Genomic DNA, 20,381 nt, shown 5'->3' with positions numbered 1-20,381 from the left:
TCTATGAGGTTCAGCCAAATTGCCCGACTCCCAACCTCTTGAGGGGAGGAGGATGCAGGCTTCACTTCCCTTGCACCCCACTTCCATGGGCAATTCTTGGCCAAATGCCCTCTCACCTGACACTTGAAACATATTGGTTGCCCATCTTCTGCGAACCTAGGCTGTAAATTACATCTGCGACTAATAGCACGTGTAAAATCCCTCTGTACAGTGAGATCTTTCAATGCTTGAGTCAATTCACAAAGGGCTTTGCCCTGCTCTGCGACAACTTTCAGGATGTCATCTAGTGTGACAGACTCTGATTCCTGGGCTTTAAGAATCGAGCACTGTGCCTGGCCACTGCTACACTTTGACTGTCCAGACCTTGTATTTCCCAGGGGCTCTTCTATGAGCCACAAACGAGCCTCCTCTCTCACTTCTATCGTTGAGGACTCCAGGTGGCCCTGCACGGATCTGTGGAGCTCCCTTCTGAGGGAAGAATCCTGGATCTCCTCTATAAATTAATCTCTTAACACCACCCTCTTATTGGTCACAGCATCAGTTATCAAGTTAAGAGCTTGGGCTAGGGCATGTGAAAACTCTCTCTCACATTTTCACCCTCACACTGTTTGCGACTGTAGAAGCTATGCCACAGCTGGAGTACACTACACTTGTCTCTAAAAGCTTCCCTGAGATAGGTGATCAAGTCATCAGCGCGGTCTTCCCCAGCATCACTGTACATACGTGCTTCCTCTAAGGCTGCACCACTGAGCAGGGACATAACAAAGTCATACTGATCCTGGTCAGACTGATTTCTACTATGAAGTGCACGTTGTACTTCTTCAATAAAGTCATCAACAGACCGCCCATCTTTCTTAACATCCCCCGTAAATGGAACAACGCGTCTTTCCCTTAGGACATATACATAAGACCTTTTGCTTAATTTATCTATGATTGCCATGGCTTCATCATACCTACTACGCAATTCCCTAATTTGTTCATTCAAATCAAGTTCAACTGGTGTGTCCTCTGAGTATGACATAGTTAAACCTCAAGTCTTTAAAGATGAACAAGCCTGCAAAAGAAGCTGCTGTTGTCCTTTGCTACAAATCGATGACTTCACGACCTGCAGTTCCCTGGGTCCACGTCTCCACCCTGCATCCTGACATCAGTCGCTGACATCCCGGCCCGTTCCTGAGTCTCCACCGCGCTCTCCATGAGGCTCTACTGTGCTCTCTCCTTCCGCCCAATGGGAACAGCAGCCCTGGTCTTGGTCTTCACCACTACTGTATTGTACATTACACTGCATACAACAATCACAGACCCTCTAAACTGGCTTGGAATTAGCCCCATTCCCGGTACCAGATTTTATAGTCTAGGGAAAAGTACACACGCAGGACAACAAAGACTTTTTCGGGTTTTAATTCCTTTATCGGTTTTCGATGATTACGTGCCTGAAGAGGGTCGCGAAACAAAACGAATGAATTTACAACCAGTTCTTGCCATTACAATCTCAGTTTAACTTTCGATCCACATCCTCGTGTATGGACAGAATTGCGTATGCAGTATAAAAAAATACCAGAACTAATATAGTACTAATACGGTAGTGGCAATCCTACTTGGTTGGTGAAGAATTGCTAGTGGCAATTCTTTCCTCACCATGCCCAGCACACTCTGGGAGGAACCCGATTCCAACGCCCCACCAGCGTCTTCAGCAGAAACAAAATGGTCTCCCCACTATCCCGCGCATGCGTAATGACATCACCATCTCCCTTAAAGGCACAGACAACTATTCTAGCATTACCCTGATGGATGCCTAAGTACACTTTTAACGATACTGAATAAGATCTGACGGTCACCCAGTTACATTTGGAAGAGGGCACTAGTAGGGATGACAGCAGAACAGTAATGACCAGAGTTACTGGGAGAAATCTAGTTTAAATGGTTTGGCACAGACTAGATAGGCTGAAGGGCACGTTTCTGTGCTGTATTTTTCTATGACTCTATAACTCAGAAGGCACAGGATAGATACACCCCAAAGAAGAAGTAGTATTCTAAAAGGATGATGAGGCAACCATGGTTGACAAGCAAAGTCAAAGACAACATAAAAGCAAAAGAGAGGGCATACAATGTTGCAAAAATTAGTGGTAAGTTAGAAGTTTGGGAAGGTTTTAAGATCAGCAGAAGGCAATTTTAAAAATTCATAAGCAGAGGAAAGAAGAAAAATGAAGGTAGGCTACCCAATAATTCAAAAGAGCACACAAAACGTTTTTTCAAATATATAGAGTAAAAGGGAGGAAAGAGTGAATATCAGACTGCTGGAAATTGACACTGAAAAGGTAGTAATGGGGGAGAAAGAAATAGCTGATGAACTTAATAAGTATTTTGTGGTAGTCTTCACTGTGAAAGACACTAGCAATATGTCAGAAATTCGAAAGTATTGGCACAGAAGTAAGAAGTACTTAGGAGAAAGTGCTTGAGAATTTAAAAGGCCTTAAGGTAGATAAATCACCTGGACCAGATGGACTACACCCCAGGGTTATGAAAGAGGCGGCTGAAGAGATTGTGGAGGAATGAGTAATGACCTTTCAAGAATCACTAGATTCTGGATGATTCTGGAGGACTGGAGATATGCAAATATATCTCCAGTCTTTTAGTAGGAAGAGAGACAGAAAAAAAAAAATCATAGGCCACTTAGCCTGAAACCAGTTGTTGGGAAAATGCTTGAGTCTATTATTAAGAATGAAATTTCAGGATACTTGGAGGCACATGATAAAATAGGCCAAAGTCAGCATGGTTTCCTTAAGGAGAAAACCTGCCTGCAAATCGGTTGGAATTCTCTGAAGAAATAGCAAGCAGGAAAGGGACTCAGGGGATGATTCAGATTTTCAGAAGGTCTTTGACAATGTGCTGCATATGAGGCTGCTTAATAAGGTAAGAGTCTATGACATTACAGAATACACACTAGCATGGATAGAAGATTGGCTGACTGGCAAGAGGCAGAGTGGGAATAAAGGGGCCTTTTTAGCTGGCTGCCAGTGACTAGTGGTGTTCTGCTGGGGTTGTGTTGGGACTGCATTTTTCATGTTAAATGCTAATGATTTAGATGACAGAATTGATGACTTTGAGGTTAAGTTTGCAGATGATCGGGAAATTGGTGGAGGGCAGGTAGTGATGAAGAAATAGGGAGTCTGCAGACGAACTTGAACAAATTGGGAGAATGAGCAAAGCAGTGGCAGATGGAATGTAGTGTAGGGAAGTGTATGGTCATGCACTTTGGTGGAAGGAATAAAGGCTTAGAAATAGAGAGAAAATTTAAAAAATCAGAGGTGCAAAGGGACCTGGGAGTCTTTGTGTAGGATTCCCTAAAGGTTAAGTTGCCCATTGAGCCGGTGGTAAGGAAGGAAATGCAATGTTAGTATTCATCTTGAGAAGACTAAAATATAAAATCAAGGATGTAATGCTGAGGCTTTATAAAGCATTGGTCAGACCACACTTAGAGTATTGTGAGTGTAACATGCTGTAAGGTTTCACTGATAATATAATGGTTTCTCTGTAGCAGCAATGTTTGGGTTACGACTAGAGATAACAGGGTTTGGAAAGCTGTTGTTCCTTCTTGTGAGCTGGAAGAGAGATTTTCGCAGTTTTCTGCTGGGGGAGAGATGAGGAGAGAAGACGCTAATGGAGAGAGCGGATAGACTGCCGGAAGGGGTGGACTTGGCGCAAGGGTCCATAGGGCAGCGACGATCGGAGGAGGTCGATGGTGGACGATCGACTTATCAGTGAGCTCCAACTTTGTGCAACAGACTGTTTAATAAGATTGGGCCCTTTGTTTTCTTCTTTTCATTTCTTTACCAACCATATAGTCAAAGTAAGAATTACAAAGCTTAATCGTTTAATCGCATATTGTGCACTGTTTATTATTTCAGGGTACTGATTTGTAACAGCATTACACATCATCCACCGAAACAAAATTTCTTAAGTTTGTCTGGGTCGGGGGTTACCACCCCCTATATTAAACCACTAGCCAAAGCGAGAGTCACAGGAGCATTTTTGGGCCCCGTAAAGATGTGTTGGCCCAGAGGAAGTTCACAAGAATGATTCCAGAAATAAAAGGGTTAATGCATGAGGAACATTTGGTGGTGCTGGGCCTGTACTCACTGGAGTTTAGAAGAATGAGGGGAATTTCATTGAATCCTATCGAATACTGAAAGGCCTAGCTAAAGCGAGTGTGGAGAGGATGTTTCCTATAGTGGAGAGTCTAGGACCAGAGAGCACAGTCTCAGAATTGAGGGATGTCCACTTAGAATAGAGATGAGGAGAAGTTTCTTTAGCCAGAGGATACTGAATCTGTGGAATTCACTGCTATATTTGGCAATGGAGGCCTAGTCATTGAGTATATTCAAAGCAAAGGTTGATAGGTTCTTGATTAGTCAGGGTGTTAAAAGTTACGGTGAGAAGGCAGAGAATGGAGTTGAGAGGGATAAAAAAATAAATCAGTCATGGTTAAATGGCGGAGCAGACTCGATGGGCTGAAAAGCCTAATTCTGCTCATATGTTTTTTGGTCTTATGGTCTTATCTGTGTGGCACAGTAGTGTAGTGGTTAATGCCATACTTTACAGAGCCAGCTGTAAGTTCAGGGTTCCATTCCCACCTGATGTCCGTCAGGAGTTTGTCCATTCTCTCCATGACCACATGGGTTTCCTCTGACTGTTTTGGTTTCCTCCCATATTCCAAATATTATATGGTTAGGGTTAGGCAGTTGTAAGCATGCTATGTTGGCACCAGAATTGTGGTGACATTTGTGGCCTTCCCAGTACAAACCTTGCTGATTTGATATGACGTTAATAACACATTTCAATGTATGTTCTGATGTGCAGCTGACAAATAAAGCTACTTTTTCTGAAGCTAATCATCACAACTAACATTTTGTTACATTTTAACATCCAATGGCAAAATTCATCAGTCCAAGTTCTGGTACGTATCAGAATATATCATCATCTGAGTGAAGGGCCTCAAAGATGTCCACATCATCTGTCCTCTGGCAAGTATTAAGCAATGACAGAGCCCTGGAGAGTGTTGTAGAACAGAGAAATTAGAGAAACAAGTACTTAGTTTCCTGAAAGTGGCAACATGGGTAGCCAGGGTGATGAAGAAGGTATATGGCATACTTGCATTTATCAGTTAGTGAAATGAGTATCGGAATTAGGATGTCATATTACAGCTGTACAATACATTGTTGAAAATGCATTTGAAGTACTGTATGCAGATCTGGTCACTGAGCAAACCGGAAGAATGTGATTAAGCTAATACAGTATAGAAACTATCCACAAGGAAGTTACAAGAACTTGAGGGCTTGAGTTATAATGAGAGGCTGGAAAGACAAGGACTGTTCTCCCTGCTGCAAAAGAGGCTGAGGAGTGTTGATAGGAATGTTTGTATGGATAAGGGCCAAGCACTTCTCAAAACTACCTACAGTCTAAACACTTAAGGCCTCACTCCGAGAGTTAAAAACAGAGCTGAACATATCAAGGACAGAGAGATACTCATCACTCAGTTGAATATCTCTCAACCACAACTTTGCCATGAAGTGTCCTGAATTGCATCCAAAACAGCCTGTTCAATTCAACATTACCTTAACTCCGATGGACAAGAAGTCAAAAAAGACCAGCTCAGAGCTAAATGACAAGTGGCAATCCATAGATGATACTAATGAGCATCAGAAAGTCATAGTGGAAAAGTCCAGGCAGAACTTGTGTTGCTTAAATCTTCTGGTTCTCTAACAATTTAATCCAGTGAACTTCAAAGAAACATGTGGAAACTAGCAAGGAAGAGGTCAGTGTTACTTTACTCTCTTGAAAGGAGAGAAGGGCCTCTCCCCCTGGCTTCAGAGTTAGCTGCTGTTGCCTTGCCCTCAACATCACTTACATAAGTCCTGAATCGTGCCCACAGCCCAACCAGAAGCTATCAAAGCCCCTTGTATCCAAATTGGGAATCTTTAAATGAAACAGATACTCTGGGATATTCACGTACCTGCAGAGCACTGGTTAAACAATCTTCTTATCAAAATAACCTTTATTCATAATAAAAATTTATTTACAAGAATAAACTGTACAATGTTTTTTCATTCTTTGCATTCATAGTCGACCTGGCTGGTGGCGTAGTGGCATCAGCGTCGGGCTTCGGGACAAAAGGTTCCGGGTTTGAATCCAGCCAGCCAGCTCCCCAGCTTTCCATCTGTGCTGGGTTACGAGCTGGTGATGTCTTTGGAAATTCACCCAGCAGAAGGCAATGTAACTTATATTATCATATGCGATTCCCCGCTACATCAGAGAGGCGTGGAGGGAAATCATCCACTAACCAGAGAAACTCCGGATGTGACGTACTTTTCCTTTGACATTCATAGTCAATGATTTCAGTACTGTTCTATTACATTCTTACACATGGGTAGACCTGCTGCCACTCATGTGGTCCCTCGAGGTGGTATAATACAATAATAGAGGGGCTTCCTCACCCAACCTGGCCCATCCTTTTGCAATAGCAGAAGACCCCTACACGGTGTTCCTTTCTCCACTGAGCCCTTGCAGTGGTTGCACTAAGCTTCTGCATGTCCCTCAGTATATCCTCCTGCAGCCTAAAGTGTGCCAGTCAGCAGCATTCCTCCACAGACATCTCAATGTACTGGCAGACCAACAAGTTTCAGGCAGACCAAAGGGCACGTTTCACTGAGTTGATGATCTGCCAACAGTACTTGGTGTTCTTCTGTGTGTATCCCTGGGAACAGCCCGTAGATCAGAGAGTCCGATATCACACAGCTGCTCAGAATGAATCATGACATAAGCCATTACATCTTCCTCCACATCCTCTTCGCAAACCCATAGTCCACAAGAAGGTGAGCTACCATCTCCGCCCCACTAGTTATCCCATTGGCAGCACGTGGTGTGAGTAATAGTGTAGGTAGGTAGGAAGGATTTGACTGGGATGGCCCCTCTCACTGTCAGCCAAGCCTGTTGGTTAGGTCTGCTGATGAGGCATTCTGTCAGGTGGACTGGACGGTCTGCCCAGGGAACCACCCCACTGTGTTCATTGAGTCCTTCTAGTGCAGTGTCTGGAGGATGTTCTGTGCTGACCACTTCCTGATGGGCTTGTGGTCAAAGGTGTTGGTCTAGAAAAACTTTTCCATGAAAGACAGGTAATGCAGCAATGTACTGCTGACTGGATGCTGTGTGACAACAGGGCCAGAGCCATCCTTTGCAACACTGGGAACTGGTTGAACCTCGGGACGTAGTGGTACTTGATGCTCATGCATTTAGGTTCCGCAAACAACCTGATGCAGCCATGCACAAAGTTGGTCATCAGAGTGATGGTTTCATTGGGTACGTTTTTGCCCTTCATTGTTTCGGGACTTGTGCAGTGTGACTGATCTGGCCGGCTCCTTCGTGGATCACCAGATGAACATGAAGACAGCTTGGGTGATATGAGTGTTTGGATAGACATGGACCGATTAAGGATAGTCAGCACGGCTTTGAGGATAGTAGTAGGTGGTTGCCTTTTTGACTGGAGGCCTATGACAGTGGCGCCACATGGATTGGTGTTAGGTCCGTCTCTTATTGTTTGTAATCTATATCATTGATTTCAATGATAATGTGGTTAACTGGATCAGCAAATTTGCAGATGACACCAAGATTAGAGGTATAGTGAACAGCAAGGAAGGCTATCATGGCTTGTAGCAGGATCTGGATCAAATGGAAAAATAGACTGAAAAATGGGTCGTGAAGAAATTTTCTGGCATATTGGCCCTCGTAAATCAAAGTACTGAATACAGGAGATGTTATGTTGAAGTTGCATAAGACATTGGTGAGGCCTAATTTGGAGTATTGTGTGCAGTTTTGGTCACCTAACTACAGGAAAGATGTAAATGAGATTGAAAAAAATACAAAGAAAATTTACAAGGATGTTGACGGTCCTAAAGGATCTGAGTTATAAGGAAAGAATAAATAGCTTAGGACTTTATTACTTAGAACATAGAAGATTGAGAGGAGATTTGATAGAGATATACAAAATTATGAGGGGTATAGATAAGGTAAATGCAAGCAGACTTTTTCCATTGAGGATGGATGGGACAACAACTAGAGGTCATCTATTAAGGGTGAAAGGTGGAAAGTTTAAGGGGAACAAGAGGGGAAACCTCATCACTCAGGGGATATGAAAGTGTGCTGTGAGCTGCCAGCACAAGTGGTGCATGCCAGCTCGCTTTCCAAGTTTAAGGGAAGTTTGGATAGGTTCATAGATGGTAAGGGTATGGAGGGCTATGGTCCCAGTACATGTTGATGGGAGTAGGCAGTTTAAATAATTTGGCATGGACTAGATGGGCTGAAGGGCTGTTTCTGTCCTATACTTTTCTTGACTGTACCTTCCTGTCAGGTACAGCACAGGTTTGACACTGGTAGATCACCTGTCTCAGAACAGACTTAACCTTGTTGATGACGACCTTGGACATGATCTTGTCATCTACATTCATTAGCAAAATGGGTCTCCAGTTCCTGATTTCATCCCTCTCCCCCTTCTGTTTGTAAATAAGGGTAATGCTGCCCTTTCTCATGGAGTCTGACGTGTCACTAGCTGAAAGCATAGCACGTACACTTCAAGCAAGTCTGAGCCACGTAAAACTCAGCTGATAAGCTGTCACTTTCGGGAGTTTAATTTGATTCAAAGGAACAGATTGAGTCAGTCAGCTCCTCTAGGAACAATGGCCAATCCAGACTCTTGCACTTGCTGTTGTCTCACACTTTTGTGATAGAGGACAAGAAGTTTGAGGAGATTGTGGTATCAGTGGCCTTTCCGTCATACAGGCTGACATATAAGGATCAGCAGATTCTCAATATGCCTGACTATGAGGATGCTACTGAGCCATCCTCTTCTTTAAGGCTGTGGAGCACAAAGTTCCCCCCATGAACCTTTTGGAAGAAAAAACATGAACACATCTCATCCTATTCCATGATGTGGACCCTGGAATGGAAAATGAGAGGATTTGGTGGTGAAAAGCTGAGATTCTTGGCCTCTCACCTCTCATAACTATCTCACATCCACCCCAATGACTGCAGAAAGCAAAGCTGGTGCAACTCTACATTGTGCTTGCACTGTTCCTTCTGATCCTGTCTTGCTTTATGAATCCCTTTGCAGATAAAGAACCTCTTAATGTTCTCCTTGATTGCTTCTCACCAGTGAACAGGGGAATCAATGAACGGTTTCAAGGTTCTCTAACCTGTATACTTGCTCTCGGGTTCATCAATGTTTTCTCGGGTTAGCAGCTTAAAATTTACTGGTTAAACCATCAGGATATTCAGTGTGAATTTGACATATTCCCTACTTTGGAATGAATCTTTAACATAGAGCATACAGAAAAGGGACACACCTTCAACCCATGGTGTCTATGCCAACAATGATGCCAAATTAAACTAATTCCATCTGTCTGTGCATAATTTATACCCCTACAACACCTGCTTGTTCAAGTGCTTTTGCAAATAGTGCTTAAATATTGCCACCATGTCTGTTACCAGCTTAATAATCTGTAAAGTAAACTTGTCCTTAATTGAATTAATTGAGGGATGATCACTTTGCCTATCTCACATCTTTGAAAATAGAAGCAACCTCTTTTTCACATGCTCCCCACAGCAAACACTGCCATGAGCTTATTAACAGATGCAGTAAACATTTACAATGTTTTATGATTTATAGTGCACAGTGGGAATGTGGAAATATATACAGTATACATCTAATTCAGGTATGATGTATGATTGGTATGTACATCTAAGATTATTTATTTACACCACAAATAGACTAAAATATAAACAGAAAATGCTAGAAGAACTCAGCACCCATGGAGAGGGAAACAAACTTAACATCTTAATCAGAATAAGAACAGTCATAAAGTTATGGTCAGCTGGTTGGGAGAGGAATGTAATTGTTTATCATAAGTGATCTGTTTGGAAGAGAAATAATAAGAGGAGGTAAATAAACAAGAGAAAGAAACAAAAGACAGACAACGTTGTAACTGTGAGACACCAATGTAGTATTTCGTAGCTTGACTGTCAGTGGAACTTCACTGGAACAGTAAGTAAGAGGAATCTCAAAGGTCAAAGTAGAAATGCAATGGATACTTAAAATTAAGGCAATTGGAATCTCAGAGTCAACTTTTGATCTGATTAATTTGGAGATGGTGACAACCAGACAGATTCCTGAGATTGTGGCACTGTCATGTGAGAGTTCAGTATGACCAGGTTTGCATTCTCTGAACTTCAGGGGATTGAAAAAAAAATCTAACGGAAAACTACAAAATACTAATGAGACAGACTGGATGGAAGGAAGATGATTCCCTTGGCCATGGTGCCTAGAACAGGGGGTAATGATCTCAGGATGCAAATTAAGCGCCTGAGGACTTAGACATGGAGAAATTTCTTCACTCAGAGGGTGATGAATCTGCAGAGTTCACTACTTCAGAAGGCTTTAGAGATGAGAACAGAAAGCATACAATAGCACAGCAAAGAATAGACTCTTTGGACCAGCATGTTATGTCTGTGTCACTATGATGCTAATCTAAACTAATCCCATCTACCTGCACTTCGCCCTGGGAAACTTCTTAATCTATGTAGCCCATAATTTTATATACTTCTATCAGGTTGTTTCCCCCACCCCCAGCCTCCAGAGCTTCAGAGAAAACAATCTGTTTGTCCAGCTTCTCTGTGCTCTATTCAAAGCTTCACAGCATTCCTACAGTGTGGCAAACAGAATTGCAAGGATTGTTCCCACCGCAATTCCCTTGTCCATTTGTCCTTTCCCACTAATCTCCCTCCCAGCATTTATCCCTGCAAGCAGCCTAGTTGGTACACCTGTCCATACACCTCCACCCTCACCTCCATTCACGACCCTAAACAGTCCTTCCGGTGCTCCCGAGGTGGCCTCCTCTACATTGGTGAGACATGCTGTAAATTCGGGGACTGCTTCGTTAAGCACTTTCACTCCAACTACAACAAGCAGAAATTCATGGTGGCCAACCATTTTAATTCCAATTCCCAGTCCAGTTCTGACATGTCAGTCCATGGCTTCCTCTTGTTCCAAGATGAGGCCATTCTCTGGGTGGAGGAGCAACATTTTATATTCCCGTCTAGGTAGCCTCCAACCTGATGGCATGGATATTGATTTCTTTTTCAGGTAAAAAATTCCCCTCCCTTCCCTCTTCCTCTATTCCCCACTCTGACCTTTTACCTGTTCTCACCTACATGTTACTTCTTCTTGGGTTCCCTCCTGATTCCCTTTCTCCTATGGTTCATTCTCCTCTCCTATCAGATTCCTTCTTCTCCAGTCCTAGACCTTTCCCACCCACCCAGCTTCACCCATCACCTTCCAACTAGGCTCCTTCCTTTTTATTCTGGCGTTATTCTCCTTTCTTCTCAGTCTTGATGAAGAGTCTTGGCTCGAAGCGCTAACTGTTAATTCATTTCCATAGATGATGCCTGACCTACTGAGTTCCTCCAACACTTTGTGTGTGTTGCTTTGAAATTCCAGCATCTGCAGACTTTCTCATGTTTAAGAATTGCACACTGTCGTCCATAAGAGACTAAATAAAGTTTTATACAGCTGCACTATTATTTCTCAACTTTTATCCCCCAACATGAAGGCAAGCATGCTGTACATTTTCCTTGCCACACAATCCACTTGTATTTCCATTTTCAGGGTGCCATTGATAGGGTAGATAGGCAGAAACTGTTCCCATTGGTCTACGTGGAGACACTATGAAGTGATTAGAAAAAGAACTAAAAGTGACATTGGGGAAATTATACTAACACAGCACTTGGTCTGGAATGTGTTGCCCGCAGTAGTACTGTAGACAGATTCCATTGTAGCCTTCAAAACGAAGCTGAGTATGAACCTAAAAGGGACAGAATTTGCAGGGCTGTGAGGAATGGGGCGGGGGGTGGAGTGTGACTAGCTTGAAAGAACAAGGACAGATCTGATGGGTCAAATGACTTTTTTCTTGCTATGACCATCCTGTGAGTCTACAGGTTTTTGCTTTTGAAACTCGGTCAGGTGCAGAGGTGAAGATACAATTTGACATCTGTAGTAGATAGAAGACGCATACAAAACTCTGGAGACACAAGCAACTGCAGGTGCTGGAACCTAAAGGAACAATCTGCTGGAGGAACTCAGTAGGTCAAGCAACATCTGTGGGAGGAAAGGAGTTTTATGCCCTTCAGTTTTTTTCGAAGTTTTATGTCAAAACCCTGCATCAGGACCAAAAGGTTGACACTCCTTTCCTCCTACAGATGTAGTTTGACCCACTTACTTCCATCATTCATAGTCCTTTATCAACTCCATCTATCACCTCCCAGTCTCTGTTGCTATTTCCACCCTTAACTGTTCTATCTGCCTCTCATCCCTCTCCATCCTGATCCACCTATCATTTGCTCACTCCTTTTCCACCCCTTCCCTCCCTGTTTTTTACACCAGCTATCTTCCCTCTACCTTCCAGCCCAGATGAAGGATCTAGAACTGAAACAATGCCTATTCATTTCCCTCCACAGATGCTGCCTGACCTACTGAACTCTTGCAGCATCTTGTTTACTACTAAGCAACATGTTCCATATTTGATTGCAAATAATAAAATTATGATTGACATCAGAATAACATTATCCTGATCAAGCACTTAACCTCCCAATAACTGTGAGACATCTTACAAGAGATTACTCCCTGTATGAGTGGTTGCTATTTTGGACAGTTACCAAAGGCAGCATTGTTCTATTAAAGGCAGTGGTTTCAGCAAAGGGGAGAAATATTAAGTAATGATGTTTTGTCTAAATCATGTGAAGAATAGCCTTAAGAATAACTATTTGAATACAATGTTAATCCAACTTCATTTTAATGGAGCTTAAACTGGAAAGCAGCATGTAAAGAATGAAATATCTATGTGACGTCTGTTGTTTAAATCTACTAAACCACAGCAGTTGAGGAGGTACTTAAGAATCCTAAATAAAATCAGCCTGTTTGCCTGCTTTAAAACAGATTTTCCATTATTTAGGCCATTTGTAATGATATATGGAAAACTGTTCCCTGGGTTTTGTCTGTGCTTGTATGTTAACATAATCATAAAGGATTTCTTTGGAGAGTGACAGACCTCTTTTTGTGTGGCCCTACCAAGGCTGCTGAGAAGTAAATTGAATTAACTCTCATTAAACAGCCATGGCAGCTAATGCTTAAAGAAACCCCATGTGGCTAAAGTGTTGATAGATAAGTACAGGTTTGGAAATAAATCAAAAAGCAATCCAAATTTGATGAATCTAATGTCTTTACAAATAGAAAAAAAACTTCTGACTAAGTACGTCAGATTATTCTATAAACATTTAAGATGCTGAATTAATACACTGACATGGGTGGATAGTTGAATAAAAAGTCAGCTTTCTGAAGAATTATGTTGCAGTTGAGGCAACAGATAAAATTGATACCGGCAAACATTTTACTTAATAGGTGGTATTAGCTTCAGTTCTTGTTGTTATTTGATTAAATATTTCAAATAGAAGAGAGACCATAAGGAAGTGAACTCTTTTTTTATGAAACCAAATCATGGAAAAAGGAATAATTAGCATAGTATAGCATACCAGCAAGCATCAAAAGAATAATGACTGGGCAGTTCATTGAGGAGAAAAGTTGGAGAAATTCAGGTATCTTTTTCCTATTTTCCAAAGGTATTAGCAGAAGATATGCTGACAATATGAAAGCAGAGATTAACTACAATAAATGCAGAAATGATAGAAAAAAATCTGCCTACTTACATTCAGTTAAGAATTATAAAGATATACTGTACTTGGAGGGTACCCCAAGCAGTTCTGGTTTAAAAGGCTCAGGTCCAAGCTGCAGGAATCTTGACTGCCTGGCTAATAAGCAACTGCAAGAGTAATGATGTTGTGGAAGGAAGGAGAGAGGACAACAGGCTCCTGTTTCATGGTGCAATGGCTTCTCTCCAATTACAGTGCCTACAATCCTCGTGATTCTCCAATAGATCAATGGAGCACTCTAGTATCCTGGGGCCTCCCCTCCAGTGCTACTTAGAGCTAGCTGCAAATTTTCACAGCAATACTCATGGCTTGTTTGAAATTGTTTGGGCTGCAAGATGAAATACTGGCTCAAAAAACAAGCAGCTGGAGCAAGTCATGTAGTACCTGTGGAGGCAATGGGATATTTGATGTTTTGGATCAAGACCCTGCAGCAGGATCATGCAGATGCAGCATTTTCATACATTCTTCACTGAGGGAGGTCAACGCTCATTTCATGTTAAAACAGTGACAAACTCTCTATGTTTATTGACAGTGAACAGAGTCTTTTTAAGAATATAGTCAAGTAAGCTATCAGCCTTTCCCTGTAGCTTGGCCTATGGACATCTTGATTTGACTCGTCTTTGAAAGTAGTATCAGCTTAAGCCAGTTATTTCAACCCCAGATTCTTCGTACTTGTGTTTGATGTCTCATCATGTGCTCTCCTCTTTCTCTGTCTATCCAAAAGCATTGGCTGTATATATGAGGTTTTCTCTTTGATCCATGATTACTAAATGTTCATTGACAAATACAGGCATCATAAATTTTAATCATTTTTAAATTCCAATTTTTTACTGGAATTCCTATTCTATTTGATTAACTGTATTTTCAGAAAAGTTTGAAGCTTATGCACTCACATTTTCAACCATTGGTCAAATATATCATGTTCAGTTTTTGGATGAATTTGCATTTTGCAGCCTCAATAAAAGGTATTGCGATATCAAGAAATAACTACTTGCAATTCAGGACAATCTGCATATGGGTGAATTCAGCAGGAAATGTACAGCAGTCTTTAGATAAGTGCATTGGAGTCAGCTTAAATTTACATTCTGCCTCTACTGCAGAGAAAATGTGCAGATTAATCAGCTACTACAAACAAGTCCATTTTCAGGGGAGAGAATATCTCTTCCACTTCATTTTCATGATCCTGCTCATAGCAGTGAAGTGTCAATTTTGCAAATATTTTAACACATCAATGTAATTGACTTACTAATTTTATTCCTTGCTTGATTCACTTTTTCTCCAAGGGATTTTGCTTCCGTGTACCTGGTGAGAAAAATTCATCATTCTAGATAAAAAAAAATTAAGGTCTCCTATAAATAATTACTCATTGGTACATACAAATCTTCACTCATTGTGATTATTTACTCTGCTAAGTACCGCACACAGAAACTTCCATTCCTAATATTTTCCTTGGTGACAACAGGGAGAGTGATCCTCAAGAAACAGCATTCAATTTGACTTTAATGCAGCGGCCAATATTCCAAATAATGGCACCACGCTTAATTCCCGAATACAAACGGCTGAAAACTTGAGTTAGACACCTGTGACAGGCCTGTGTCCTGTTTACATTATTTTAATACTCCCCAAATCCAAAAATAGCCTGGTATTCTTCAGTTTAATAAACCTTGATAACAAAAATGGAAAATGCTAGAAATACTCCACAAGTTGGGCAGAGAAATTGTCTGCATTTCAGATCACTGTCCTGGTTCTGAGATGTTAGCTCTGTTTCTCTCTTCACAGATGTGGCCTGGTCTGTTGAGCATTTGTAGCATTTTCAGTATCTCAGATATCTGCAGCTTCTCTGTGTTTTGATTAAATCAAGCCCACAATTGAAAATAGTATAAGTGTGTTAATGCTTCATTTTAATATTCCTTTCAAATCTCTTTGCATCATTGAACTTTCCTGTTGACGTAAACATCTCAAGCTTTATAGCCCCGTGATCCCAGTTCTCATCAAATTCCTCCTTTTGTGCGTCCCAGATTTTTCATGGCCAGACCTTAAACTGTCTGAGTTCTCTTAAGCTACGGAATTCCTCTCCATGTATCCCTACCTCTTCTCTTCCTTTAAGATAGTAATACACTACATTTATGTTTATATCGCTTGCTGTCAAATTTTATTTGATAATGCACCTGTGAAGTGTACAGGGCTGTTTTATTGTATTAAGTTTGAGAGATTTTGTTGTTGTATTGACGTATAATACTTGAACTGTGTTTGGACCGCTTGCAAGCTTCCTCCATTCACCCTCAATTGCTGATGAGCTGTTATGTGGTGGGAAACAGATACACTTCACAAAAACTCAACTCTTGGCTGACATTTCCAAATTGTATCAATTCCAGTGCCTTACCCAGCCAATAGAATACTAATGGGCCTCCATGGAGAAGCTCTTAAAACAGCTTTTTTTAAAAAAACTTAATTGAAGACCTCAAGCCTTTTTTCATATAGAACAACAGGAGATCTCAGATGGAAAAGGAAACCTAACCTCCTAATCCCCAAAGCCATCTAGAAGTGTAACGAAAACCAGAACAATGAGCAAGTACCTGGCCAAAGTCATTAGAACTCTCAACATCAGCATTGTTTTTTTCTTATTAAAAAACAGCTTGTTTGGTAATGAAATGGGACTGCTCACTAACATTTCAAAGATGAAAATCTCAAGATCAACATTGGATTAGGCCCATAAGTGTTATGACTGCCAGAGTCTATGAGGTTACTGGAAGGTTACCTTTACTGTACTGCCTGTGTGTCTTGCTTTGATTGTATCCTCTGCATCTGCTAAGGGGTGGCCAATTAGAAATATCTTCTGAACCCCATCTTTATTGGCCCTAGCTTCACTGGGTACTTTGTCATCAATTTCATATTGAGTCAATCTATTATTGAGGTTTACTCCAGAGGTTTGGATTGTTCTCTGGCACCAAGCGAACATAGTCCATAAAAAATTGGTTGAAACTGCTATCAAGTTGAAAGACCAACAACTTACAGCAAGAAAATCTTCATGACTGTCTCTATCTGAAAGGAATAGACTGTTCGGCAAGACAATGGCCAATAAGGTGCAATGGCCATTAAGAGGAAGATTGAGAGATGAAGAGTTAGACCGTAAGACCATTTAAGGCCATCTGGCCCATTCAGTCTGCTCTGCCATTCAATCATGGCTGATCCTTTTTCTTTCCCTCCTCAGCCCCACTCCCACGCCATCTCCCTGTAAACTTTGATGCTGTGGCCAGTGAAAAACCTATCAATCTCCACTTTTGTTGTATGTTACACATCAAAACTATAAATAAAAACGCTAGAGACTGGAGCTAAGTTACAGGGCTTTTTACTTACGGAACCGGAACTGAACACATATATACAGATCAATATGTGCCTAATAGCGCATGCTCAATAATGTGTTACTACGACATAACATGGTCCCATATTAAACAGTAGGCTATATGGTACACTCCTCCTCTTTTATTTTAAAAGTGCATCAACTGTTTTTTTTAAGTCAACAGGGGCACTACGCTAAATAAATACTGCATGTGTACCCTTAATATACAAACGTCCACCAACAGTTTAATTAGTAACGTAATAACATGAAATTATAACAAAGTAATGCAATAATAATAATTATTATAACTGAAGTCTCTGGGGGGCCCTTCTCTGCCTCTCCGGGTGACGTCTGCCCTGCAACGTTTGATTTTGGAAATTAGTCTCTATTGGCGGGTCCTCAGCACTGATGACAGGTTTATCTGTGAGCGAGGTTGATGTGGTCACATCAGGAGTGTTTGCTTCTATGTCCAGGGAGTCAGGGCAAGATGTTGCTGTGTTTTCCACCTGAGCATTCAGGATTTGATCCACATGACGTGCTTCTATGTCATGGGAGCCCGGGTAAGGTGTTGTTGAGTTTTTCACCTGAGCATCCAGGATTTGATCCACATGACGTCTCCATACATTCTCTCCCACCTGTACTCTATACATCAATGGCCTATCTATGGCGGAAATTATACCCGGCTGCCACTTTTCAGTCTGATAATCCCGTGCAAGAACCGACTGCCCCACATTGAAGCTCCGTGTTGACTTAACATTCAAGTGTTTGAACTGTCTGTTCTCTACATCACACCGTACATTTGGTTTGAGAAGATCTATGCAGGAACTCAGGTTCTTGTTCAGAAACATCATCACTGGAGTCTGGTTAGTGGTTGCATGTACTGCATTAGGATAGGTAAGGAGGAAGCTGTCTATCTTGTGTTGTAGTGGTCAATTTTTGCTGTGATTTACCTCCGTGGGTCATTGTCACTTTAATTTTGCCTTTGGGATGCACTTTCTGTCCTGTGTAAGTCTTTAGCAGCAGTTTAGTTCGTTTCCGGAGTATGTGTGAAAACAAGTCGTTTGTAGTCGCATACAGAGATCACTGTTAAGGCTGAGCCTGTGTCCAACTCCATTTCCAGTCTCACACCTGCCACTTGTGGAGTGATCCATATTACTCTTCAATCATCTGTCTCTTCCAAACTGTGAAGTGGCAGACAAGACAGTTCACTTTTGTCTGAGTCACTTGCATCAGAATTGCTTTCTTTCATTTTGTGCACATCATTGTATTTTTCTTTCTGGGGTTTCTTGTTTCTCTGTATTTTGTCCTTTTCCTGCTGTTTACTAGCTTTGCATACTCTGCCAGTGTGGCCCTTTTTGCCACAGTTTCGGCATTATTTATCTCTAAGACAACAACCATCAGGGTCATGTGACCTGTTCCCACAACGGTAACATTTCTTTCTCTCATTTCTGCGCAGTGACATTTTATTCATAGCATATTCCAGAGATTTTTGTTGTATCTGTGAAGCACCTCGTGCAGCCATCTCTAATAATATTGAGATGTTTAGCGCTTCCTCGAATGTAAGGTCTTTTTCACACAGGAGCTTCTTCTGTGTGGTTTCACAGTACATGCCACACACTAACCCGTCCCTCAATGCGTCTGATAGACCAGCTCCAAATTGACAATGTTCTGATAATTTGCACAATTCAGCACAATATTCAGAAATGCTTTCTTCTTTGCTCTGATTCCATTTATGGAATTTAAATCTTTCAGCAATGACCAGCGGTTTGGGGTTTAAATGCTGTTGGAGAGTGTCTACTACTTGCTTGAAAGTTTTGTCAGCTGGCTTTTCAGGGGTTAACAAGCCCCGTAGCAGGCCGTATGTTTTCGCGCCCATTACACTGAGGCTATGTCCACACTAGACCGGGTAATTTTGAAAATGCCGGTTTTGCATAAAAATGATAAGCGTCCACACCAGGCATTTTTGAAAATACCTCCGTCCACATTAAAACAGGTATTTGGGCGAATCTCCTCCTACTGGGCATGCGCAGGACATACCTACAGAATTCACCTGCTTCGACGAGTACACCCGACTCCGACAGTTTGGACCAAGCAACAGGTGATGGCTGCAACGTGTTTGGTGTTAAATCTCGCCGTAAAAGACTTGGTGTGTGTTTGGCCCATTACAGACTAGAAAAACTTAAAAGGAAATTCCCAAACGACGGACAGCTGTTGGCTCTCATGCAGGAGGGCTTAAAACTGAAAAAACAAATACTGGAGCGTATGGAGGCAACCGACAGGGAGTTCATGGACAGTATGACGCGGCTGACGACGAACATTGAAAAACTGACTAACTCTGTTGCAGAGGGATTTGCAATGATGAGGAATACGATGGCTCCCCCCACCAGTACCTTTCACTGCCACAACCACTACAATAGCTACACATACGGACACACAGACTCCGGGGTGGCCCCACCAACATCTTCCCCACTCCCACAGAGGGGTCACCCTGGAAACATTTCCTACAGCCACAGTCTCTTCACCGAAGAAAGGGACGACAGCTACAACTAAATGCAATAAAGCTTGTTACTGGGCAAAAGTGAAATTTGCTGTGACCTCATTTGTTTGCCTTTACTTTTGCAATGTCTTTCTGTATTATTTTGCTGTATTTAACATGTGCAATAAAACGAATTACTGGGCAAAAGTGATTTTATTTTACCTGAGTAAAAGTGAACCTCACAATTTTCCTTTTTTGGCCTTAATATTTTCACATCTACGCCAAACATAAACTGCCACTTAAAAATGACATTTTGGAAGTAGTGACGATTGCATCTATTGAATGTTTGCACAAGCAATACATTAATAAAGCACCTTGTTAATTGTATAGAACATGTCTGCATCAGTGTTATTTTGTATTTCCATATAATGTTACATTAGGCAGTTACACATCTATTGTCAGAGAAGTACTTGCATAAATAGGTAAACCACCTTCATACAAACAAGGACAGAAAACAGGGCAAAGTGAGTATACTTATTTATTCAGTAAGCTAAGCTATGGGTCAAAGTATTTGGTGAATATATTTCTAACTCTTCTGGTCTCAGTCTCGTTGCCGCCTGTCCTGAAATTGTTAGGTTGTGTGGGGGATTGAAATTAACATAGACAATAAAGGAAACAGCACACGCACGAAGCCGTCCGCCATTGTTGTTGTGGTGTTGGAGGTTGCGTTCAAGAAAACAATGAAATGCTGTGCTG

General features: G+C 41.6%; 1 protein-coding gene across 5 annotated transcripts in view; it reads right to left on the bottom strand.

Moving 5' to 3' along the window:
• The window catches only part of kif6 (kinesin family member 6), a 610,920-nt gene that overhangs the window by 243,973 nt on the left and 346,566 nt on the right, over window positions 1-20,381 (bottom strand). For 4 of the 5 annotated variants that reach the window (XM_072247507.1, XM_072247523.1, XM_072247516.1 and 1 more), the window contains exon 15: window positions 15,056-15,111. The exons of the other annotated variant lie outside the window; for it this stretch is intronic. In XM_072247507.1, the coding sequence (XP_072103608.1) occupies window positions 15,056-15,111 (56 nt within the window). The remainder of the gene's footprint in view (window positions 1-15,055; window positions 15,112-20,381) is intronic. 5 annotated transcript variants of the gene reach the window in all.

This window comes from Mobula birostris, chromosome 2 (assembly GCF_030028105.1).
Source record: "Mobula birostris isolate sMobBir1 chromosome 2, sMobBir1.hap1, whole genome shotgun sequence".
NCBI classification, from domain to species: Eukaryota; Metazoa; Chordata; class Chondrichthyes; order Myliobatiformes; family Myliobatidae; genus Mobula; species Mobula birostris.
This window is presented reverse-complemented; position numbering and strand designations above follow the sequence as displayed.